Source organism: Tarenaya hassleriana, unplaced genomic scaffold, assembly GCF_000463585.1.
Source record: "Tarenaya hassleriana unplaced genomic scaffold, ASM46358v1 Cleome5, whole genome shotgun sequence".
NCBI classification, from domain to species: Eukaryota; Viridiplantae; Streptophyta; class Magnoliopsida; order Brassicales; family Cleomaceae; genus Tarenaya; species Tarenaya hassleriana.
In genome coordinates, this window is record NW_010967707.1 from 6,225,516 (window position 1) to 6,235,909 (window position 10,394).

Below are 10,394 nucleotides of genomic sequence, written 5' to 3' on the forward strand. Positions count from 1 at the left end.
TTTTTTGAATTTTTTTTTTTTTTTTTTGGTTTTATATCTTGTAGAATTGTATCTAACGAAAAACTTCTTTCTGGTTTACATGTTTCCAAATTCATGTGAATATTGAGAAAAATGAACAAGAAATAATACTACAAAGTCTAACCAACTTAAGCCAAGAAATTAATTGTGTTAGGGCATTTATTGCATGCATGTATCTTGTATAATATGACATTTTTCTTGTGTGGGTTTCACGGTTAGTTCATTACAAATCCAGACAAGACATCAAGCCTAAGCTGTTCTGGTTTCACAACTTTATATTTCATCTCAAAATTCAGAAATCATAAATAATAATCTTCCGAAAGAATCTTGGAAATCCATTTAATAGTAGAACAAGGATATAGTTGCAAATGAGGATATGAACATGAAAATTTATATATATATATATATATATCTTAGTGACTCTTATGGATAATTCCTGTACTATCTTTCGCGATATGGTTTCTCTCAAACACGTCACACTTGAGTTGACATTTTTTTAAAAATTTATATAGAAATTTAAGTTAAATCAACGATAATGTTGGAGAAAATATTATGATGGGCATATTTTGTCAAAAGAATTGCAACAAATCTTCCATAAATGAAGACATGGCACAAGTGAGACATGGAAAGAACGGATTATATGTACAAATATTGAAGGATGAAAAAATAGAAACAAGACTTAATTGTCAATCAATTAACAACCAAATTATGATCAAGATTTTACCAAATCTCTCTATAACCGTTTGATTTTTATTCTTCTTGGTCGTTATATAATATTACTATATATTATCTATTTTTGCTAGTGTAAAATATTATGAAATAAAATAATTCTTTATTTCATCTATTCTCTTGGTCGTTTATATTATTTTCTCACTACCAACACCAAATCACACAAATTTCTACACATATTTAACCATCAACTAATATTTTCAATGTAAACTGAAGATATATAATCACGCGTTTATGGAAGGAAGTGAAAAGAAATTGTAGAGCTTCAAAATTAACAATAATTAAATCTGAAAAGTAAAAAAATAATATTTATATATATATATATTTTGAAATTATATACGACCCATGAAGTGTGGTGTCCTGTGCAAAATAATTACTTTGGGCATCCCTCGAAAACATAAAATTATAAAAATTTAATAAGAAATAAATAACACAAAAAAAACAAGAATATTTTTATTAGTACTTCTCTTCTTTTTATTTTATTAAACTCCATATATTTATAGAAAAATTAATTAAAAAAATATATAGATATAACCAAAACAAATATGATACACAATATTTAATATAATATTGTGTTTATTATTATTTTCAATAATATCACAAAATCTATATTTTTTTCAATAACATATTCATTTTCGTATTTCAATATATCCATCTTTACATTTAATTATTATTTTTTACAATTTCTTTATCCTCAAACTCCGAAGAGAAACATTAACAACAATGTACGGTTATACAATACCTTAATTAGGTCTATTATATTACTATGCCTCACAATGTCTACCGTAAATCAAATTTATTTAGTGGTAAAATAAGTAAGTAGACGATCTCGGATGGAGTACATGTGTATAGAAGATAAATAGAGCTCTTGCTGCATCAATCGAGCATCTTACCCATCTTAATAGTGTTTTGAGTTTCAATTGCTTTAACCGCTTGGGACAAGCTCAGTGTTTGGTCGTTGATCCAACCGTAGTTCAGCTCGAAAAGATTTGGACTCACCAACATCTCGGGATAATGTTCGGCCGAATCACTCCACACGTTTTCCTCGTCTATATCCTTCATAATCTCCCAAACTGAATTGACAGACTCAACCCCCGCACTTAATCCCATTACCAGAACCTTGTCGCCTTTCTTTAGCCTCTTCTTTGCCTCCATGTACCCGAAAACGTACCAAACTCCGCAAGAAGACGTGTTTCCGAACCTGTGAAGCGCAACTCTCGACGGCTCGATGTCGTATTCGTTAAGTCCTAAACTTTTCCCTATGGCTTCAATGTTTGCCCTAGTTGTCGGCTGTATGCAAAAATGCTTTAACCCGGTTTTCAGGTTTAGCCCTAGCCCGCCGGGTGTTTCGCCTTTCGTTTTCTTTCCCAACGAGCGGACTATCACATAACGAAATAGTTCCTTCATGGGCAATACCTTTGGAAGCAGGACTTTAAGGTTTTTGTTCAGTGCCCTAACCCCCGCATTTTTCAGGTGTTTGGTTTGTTGTACTCCTCGGAGACCTTCTGCGTCTTCCATCTGCATGCAACATGCGTAAGCTTCGTCGTCTGATCCAATATGGGTGCGGACCACGTTTTTGAGCTTCATGATCGCTCTGTTCTTCATCTTGGCATTGTTTGTTAATAGAAACGAGCTCCCTCCTACTCGGAAGAAGCAATTGGGAAGAATCATTGATCTGTTTTTGCCGTAGTAAATGTTTGGTCCAATGGATTCCGTGCTTAAAACGATAGCTGTCGCGTTTTTGTACATCTTGAACATGCGTTGGGCAAGATCTATCGCTATAGAACTCGCTGCACAGCCTAATCCCGAGAGATTGTAGGATTTGATGTCCTCCCTCATCTTGTACCTGCTTATAACCCGAGAAGCCAGGGACGGGACTGGTGCAAACAAGGAGACATTCACGATGAGAATGTCGATTTCTGAAGGAGAAATGCCCGTCTTCGCGAAGAGATTGTCTAGTAAGTCGAACAATATCTTGTCCATCTCGGAGTGTGCATCGTGCAGCGTCGGGCGCTCCTCTCTTTCAACGAAGTTTCTTGGGCCGTAAGTTTCCTCCCCGAGACCTGAATTAACCATAGTCCTGACAAGAAACCGGTAATCTTCAAGATCCAGGTCCTTGTTCCGGCTCAACACCTGCATAAGCGTTTTGTTGTCGAGCTTTGTCTCATGTTTCCCATTGTAGCAGCCGTAGTGAAGCATGAAACACGACCGGTTTCTCCTGTCGAGAAGCGATTTCAAGAGGCAGAAGGTGGCGTAAGAAAGAAGCGACAGACATGCCAACACGAGGAACTCCATGGGAGAATGTGTATGATGCAGTACTGATCTCGCAGGGTTATAATATACGAAAAGAAAGGGGCCGTCTTCTTGTTGTTATCGTGCATGTACTGAATTTGGTAACAGTTAGCCAATAATTAACAAGTATCCGCTAACTATCCCTAAATCTTTACTTCTCTCCGAAACACATTCTAGAATTCTTTTTCTTTCTTTAATTGTTTCTTTTGTTTCTTTAGTCATGGTTAGAATCATGTTTCTATTTTCTTGGTCGATATTTGATTTTTGGCTTTTTGTGAATACATAATGATACTAAAGAAATACAGATATACATTGTGTGTGTCTTAATAGATGTAGTTGTGTCGTAAACGTAAACGCGGTAAACTCCCGGATTATAAAACAAAGTCCCATCTTTAGATCATTCTAGGTTCTTCTTGATTAATTTATTCTTACCTAGAGCTTAATCTAACATAAAATTCTTCTGTTTTTCATGTTTAATATCATCCTTAACAGCTTCATTAGTAATTAACTTTAAGTTCTTCATCTAATCACATGTGATTCTCCTAACCTTTAGTATGAGTTGGTTAGGAGGCAACTTTAATGGTAGAATCATCTAAAGTTTTTTTTTTGGAAAACTATGAAAGATGTAAATTTTAATCATTTTATAAAAAATAATATTTTTTTAATTTATAATATTTAAATATAAATTTATTATGAACAATAATAAAATTTAAAAATATTAATGTATCAAATTAACATAAATATATCAATTATTATCTATTAAATCCCTATAGTTAATCTTCTCCAAAAAAAACAATATATGTATATTAAAAAAAATATTTATAAAAATATACAATAAAAAATGAACATTGTCTACATTTCTTATACATACCTTTTTTTCTTTTTAGTTTTTTTAATCTTTTTTTGTTCGTTATTATTATAAAACGATTCAATTATGTTCTAAATTCAGCTAAATTGTAGAAATCTACATATTTTTCAAAATATCTAAATTTTTATAAAAAATCACATATAAATATCTAAATTATAAAACTTTCATATAAATAACTTAATCTTTTAAAAACTATATATAAATTCTTAAACTTTTTAAAGTTTCTAGTATAAATCCACAATTCATGTATTTTCTAAATAAAAATAATCAACATCGTTAACAGATTTAAATTTTATTTAAAAAAATTAAAATATAAATATTTCTATATGATTTTTGAAAAGTTCATATATTTATATAGAAGTTTTATAGTTTTGGCATTTGTTTGAGATTTTTGTAAAAATTTAAATATTTGTATGTTATTTTTTTTTTTGAAAGATTGTTGATTACCCTTCATTTTTTTACTCGAGATATCATGGAGTGTTTTTTTTCTAACTTAGAAAGATGAGATATTTGAATCTCAAAACGTAGTTTAGATTTTTTTTTTTTTTATTTAATCTTGTAGACACCATTTTTTTTACAATTATGATATTGATCGGAAGAAGATGAAAATTTGTAATAGATAACGTAATGCTTATATCATCTCTTCAATCGAGCTTTCATGAAGACTCATAGTAGACTTGGGCATGTTGGATATCCATGCATGCTAATGTCCATTAACATCCTTCCTAAAGGAGCCTTCACCCGATGACAACAAGATCAAAGAATCAAATCACAAAACCCAACACCAAATTTGCAAACATTCTAGCCTCAAAACCTCCTATAGAATCCGAACCCACGTGTTTTTTCCAAGCTCTCAAATCACCACAGTAGAGACAGGCCATAATTGAATAATTGAATATTTCGATGTCTTTGTGAAAAGTGGGACTTGGGATTTGGTTCCGATGAATGCCTCATATAATATTGTCGGACGTAAATGAGTTTTCCGAACTAAGCGATATGTTGATGGTTCTTTTGACAGGTGCAAGGCTAGACTTATTGCAAATGGCTTCCATCAACGCCCTGGGATCGACTATCACGACACTTTTAGTCTGGTGCTTAAGCCAACAACAGTTCGACTCATTCTCAACATTGTAGAGACTCATGGTTGGTCTCTTCGGCAACTAGATGTGAACAATGTCTTTCTGCAAGGACGACTCATAGACGATGTCTACATGACTCAACCCCCGGCTTTGTGAATCGTGATCGGTCGTCTCATGTTTGTAAGCTACGCAAAGCTCTTTATGGTCTTAAACAAGCTCCGAGAGCTTGGTACACGGAGCTTCGAGACTTCCTTGTTGGTATGGGTTTTAACAACTCTTTGGCCGACACATCGCTGTTCACTCTTCGGGAAGCCGATGCCACCATCTACCTTCTCGTCTACGTTGATGACATTGTCATCATTGGAAGCAATGCAGCCCGCTGCCAATCTATCATCACCATGCTCTCCTCCCGATTCTCTCTCAAAGATCTCGGTCGTTTCTCATTCTTTCTCGGCGTCGAGGTCACGCACTCCTCCATCGACATCTATCTCACTCAACGTTGGTACATTCTCGACCTTCTCAAGAGAACAAACATGTTCAATGCGAAGCCCGTTTCTACATCGATGTCATCTACGACATCTCTCATGTTGACGTCGGGCACTCCGCACGATGATCCCTCGGAATATCGCAACGTGGTTTGGAAGCTTGCAATACCTTCATTTCACACGTCCTGACATCGCCTTTGCAGTTAACAAGCTCTCGCAATTCATGCACAATCCAACAACAGATCATTGGCAAGGGGTCAAACGTTTTTGCGCTATCTCATTGGATCCTCTTCTCTCGGCATCTTCATGTCCTCTCGGAATTCCGCCGATCTTCATGCCTTCTCCGATGTCGATTGGGGAGGTAATCGGGATGATTTCACCTCCACGAGTACTCACATTATCTATCTTGGCAGCCATCCTATCTCTTGGTCTTCGAAGAAACAACGAACGACGGCCCGATCTTCCACTGAATCCGAGTACAAATCTATTGCCTCTACTGCATTTGAACTTCGTTGGCCAATGTCTATCTTCTCGGAGCTTGGCACTGTACATACATCACCGCCGGTTATCTACTGTGATAATGTTGGTGCAACGTACTTGTGTGCTATTCCTATCTTCCATTCTCGCATGAAGCACATCGCTATCGATTATCACTTCATTCGAGGACTTGTTCGAGATGGTCTTCTCGGAGTCTCTCACGTTTTCTCTCTTGACCAGCTAGCATACGCTTTTATAAAGCCACTATCACGAGCTCGGTTTGATCTCCTACAGGTCAAGATTGATCTCGCACACGAGTCTCATGTTGCGGGGGCATAAAGGAAGGAGATCAAGAGAATATCTTGCTATTATTATTTGTATCAATTCTCTCCTCAATATTTGCTATATTATTACCATAATCATCTCGTCTCATATGTGTATATATCACTCATGTAAAGCATACTTTTGTATACAAGTAATAACATTTTCCCACACTATCGTTTGCTTCCAAGCTGGTGTCATTCAATATCTTTATTAGGAAATTAAAAAAAAAAAAATTAACTACGGATGGAACTAAAGACATTACAAATCTAGTAGGGATTTTGAACGAATATTCGACACTCAAAATATCCAAAAATCTAGTATATGGAATTTGAATGATTTAGTTTTAAATTAGAAAAAAAAAACTATTTTTTATAATATTTAAACTCTGTGTATATATTTGCTATCGCACAGACAAATCTTAACAACTCTGTAAATAGTAAATATATTATACAAAAAAGAAAAGATAATAATAACTAAAAAAGCAACTCTCGAACTATCCGATTTCCAAATGAGACACGATAGAAGATTCATATGAATATTAAGAAGAATGAATAAGGAATGCTATATATAAACTCATCTAGACGTTAATTTGGACTTTTTAAAAGCAAAGAAATTATGTTGGGGCATTTATTGCATGAATACAAATCGTGGGTCGGTGTCGACCCATGCATAATGGCATTTTTCTTGTGTATGTTGTGTGGGTTTTAAAGGAAAACAGATCCTTATGTATGAATTTGAAGAAGATGACTTTGAGAGTTTCAAAGAATCAGAGAAGAAAACATGGAGATTGTATCTCCCTTGATTCAGTGTATTATTAATGAAGAATACGTATACATAAATAGAAAAATAGAAACCTTAGTAGAACAGGAAAATCTCATAAAAGAGGCAAGAGCTTGATTGACACACGGAGATACGGGAAGGGAGAATTCTTCCCTTGATTTCAGTATGTGTCCAATGTCTCCGACCTTTCTAGAAGTCAACATAGGCTCCATAATCAGCCCATGGGCTGTTCCAATTAAGCTTTAGCCCATCGTAGTGTCTTCGATCTTCTATCACGAGTTGGGCTTGTTCCTTCTCCTTTGTAGAACATGCTTCAACAGGTTTCTCGGTTAGTTCATTACAAATCCAGACATCAAGCCTAAGCTGTTCTGGTTTCACAACTTTACATTTCGTCTCTAAATTCAGAAATCATAAGTAATAATCAAAACTAATTTCGAAAATTTATATATATATATATATATATATATATATATAAAGTTGGATCGTACGACAATGACATGGCACAAGTGAAACATGGAGAGAACGGATTATATGCACAAATATAGAAGGATGAAAAAAATGAAAACAAGACCTAATTGTCAATCAATTAACAACCAAATCATGGACAAAAACTTACCATATCTCTCTATAGCCGTTTGATTAAAGATTTGATGGAGCATCTTGTGTCATGCACTTTTTTTTTTTATTTTCTCCTTAGTCGTTATATAATATTACTCTATATATTATCTATTTTTTTTTTGTCAAACATATATTATCTATATTTGCTAATGTAAAATATTATAAAGTAAAATAACTCTTCATTTCATCTATTCTCTTGGTCATTTCTATCATTTTCTCACTGTCAACACCAAATCACACAAATTCCTACTGATATCGACTAATATTTTCAATGTAAAATGAAGATACAAAATCACACGTTTATATACTGAAGAGAAAAGAAATTGTAGACCTTCAAAATTAATAATAATCAAATCTAAAAAATAAAAAAATATTATTTATATATATTTTGTGAAATTGCACGACCCATGAAATTCGGAGTCTTGTGGAAAAGAACCACTTTGCGCATCCTTTCTAATATTCCATATTGTGTAGAAATATAGACAGAAATTAAATAAAAAATAAATAACATGATTATCGCTCCATCTCCTCTTCTTCTTCTTATTTTTAGTACAATAAAAATGATTCACCTATATATAAAAAAATTAACAAATAAAATAAAAAATAAATATAGTTATAATGGAAACAAATATGATACACTGAATTCGGTTTGGGAAGTTAAGGATCGTTCTTTTGATTTGCAATTGCACATTCACTGAATTCGGTAAGCATTTGCTCATCTGTCCATTAACTATACATAAATCTCGATTTATCTCCCATTGGAACACAATATTCACAAGGGGGAATTAAACACGCTGATCTCTAGAAGTCTATTTGTTTCTTTGTTCTTATTATGGTTGACCCACTATTCAAATCTGCAGAAATTTCTTCGTTTAAAGTTTTTTGGTTGATGACGTTATTGCGACGGTTACAAAAGGGGAATATTACTCAAATAACCCACTTGGGTCGCAGCAATTTCAGTGTATACCACCGAAAAAAAAATTTTCAATTTTAACCCACTTTTCGGTTGGAAAAGTCTGAAATACCCTTTTCGTTTTATTTTTTGCGACCTTATTACGACTAACATATAACTGATATACAACTAAAATAAGACAGATGATTTTTTTGTCACCTTTTTTAGAATCAATTGTAACTATATTTAGAATTAATTACGAAGTCGTAATAACGAAGTTGTTTTCGAACGGATAAAAATCGCGTATTCATTAAGGGTAATTTCGTCTTTTCAATAAAAAAAAGTGTTATGTTTTTTCTGGTGTACATGTGAAATAGGTGCGACCCAAGTGGGTCATTTTAGTAAAATTCCCTTACAAAAGTCGTCGCGGTTCACGGGTGACCCCCCACCAGTCTTTTCGTGGATTTCTCGTCGTGGAGTCTTGGCTAAATACGTAATAAAATCTCCTTGAAAATATATATCTATAAATATGTATTTAATCACATCGGTCGTTGTTAGAAGGCCAAAAAGACAAGATTCGAATTTTTGTCTGGGCAGAAACAAAAGAAACATAAACCTAGAAATAGAGAGAGAAGGGAGAGTGTGCATATAAAAATATACGAACTTGTAACTAAATTTAAAAATTCAAAACTTCCTTGAAAATATATATCTAAGCCCAACTAATCTTCAACCCTGCATTCAGTCGTTATCCGAGATAAATTCTTATTTGTCTAAACATTTTTTTTTCTATATTTATATTTAAACCCGAGATAAAAGCATGATCGGATATGCACCAAATTTGGATAGATCTTTTAAAATGTTTCCAAGAAATCTCACTTCTTTCCCAAGATTGTTTTTTTTTCGTGCGGTGGAATGAATCTACATCATAAACAAGCATGTAGCGGTGGTGTTTTTAATTATCGAATTGAAGATTCCATCCATTCACCAAAATGGATTGGAAGCTCGTTTCTGAGGGTCTTAAATTGTTTCAGACAGGAGAGCTGCTGCACTTACTTGCTGGTGATGATGATGAGAAACTGTGTTTTTGGATTCTTCTTCGAGTTTCATGGTGGTGGTATGGTATCGCTGGAGACCAAATGTTGAGAGAAACAACAATATGTAAGTGGTGACGACGTTAGCGGCATGAACATGAATGCGACCACAAATATATTATTGTAATGAAATAAAAAAAAATTAAAACTTGATTCGCCGTCTGTGGGGATCGAACCCACGGCCACATGGTTAAAAGCCATGCGCTCTACCGCTGAGCTAAGACGGCCATTTGTTCTTCATTAAATATATTGACCTCTAGATCCAATAATAACAGTGAAGTTTTGTATTCTCAATTTGCTTGCTCGATGAAATGCCTCTTAAGTGCTCCGATCTGACTGCATTGGAGATTTATTACAGTTCGCTCTTGTGTTTGTTCTTCGTGTTTTTCAGATTCCACCATTTGGTTTCCACTCTTCTTCTCTTGTTCACTTTCTTTTTGGATGATTTTCTTCGAGGAAGAGAAACTTGTGACCTTTTAAAATTTTCTATTTTTCGTTTTATTTTGGTAAAGTTTTTCTCTTTTCGGGGCATTCCCTACGATCCCGCGAAAAAGAGGACTCACTTCCCGCCATTGTAAGCGCCGGAGAGTCATAGCGAAGGCTAGATTCCCTTGCAGTGACCAAATTCACCGATCAATCTGGTTAGGGTTCATCGGATTATCCCGACCCATTTGACCTCTAGTGGATTTCTACGTCTCGGATTAAGCTCGTTTGACTTCCCGTTTGGGCCTCCACTCTTTC

General features: G+C 34.3%; 1 protein-coding gene and 1 non-coding gene across 2 annotated transcripts; both read right to left on the reverse strand.

Moving 5' to 3' along the window:
* Positions 1–1,478: 1,478 nt before the first annotated feature.
* On the reverse strand, positions 1,479–3,064 carry LOC104827329 (3-ketoacyl-CoA synthase 19-like). The gene has a single exon (XM_010560499.1). The coding sequence runs from the start codon at positions 3,040–3,042 to the stop codon at positions 1,624–1,626; it is 1,419 nt and encodes a 472-aa protein (XP_010558801.1). The 5' UTR covers positions 3,043–3,064; the 3' UTR covers positions 1,479–1,623.
* A 6,744-nt stretch (positions 3,065–9,808) lies between these two features.
* On the reverse strand, positions 9,809–9,880 carry TRNAK-UUU. Its single transcript has one exon. It is a non-coding gene; the product is annotated as a tRNA-Lys (tRNA).
* Between the last annotated feature and the right edge of the window lie 514 nt (positions 9,881–10,394).

Excerpts from the sequence above, each read along its gene's own strand:
- LOC104827329 (XM_010560499.1), bottom strand. The coding sequence starts at position 3,042 with ATGGAGTTCCTCGTGTTGGCATGTCTGTCGCTTCTTTCTTACGCCACC.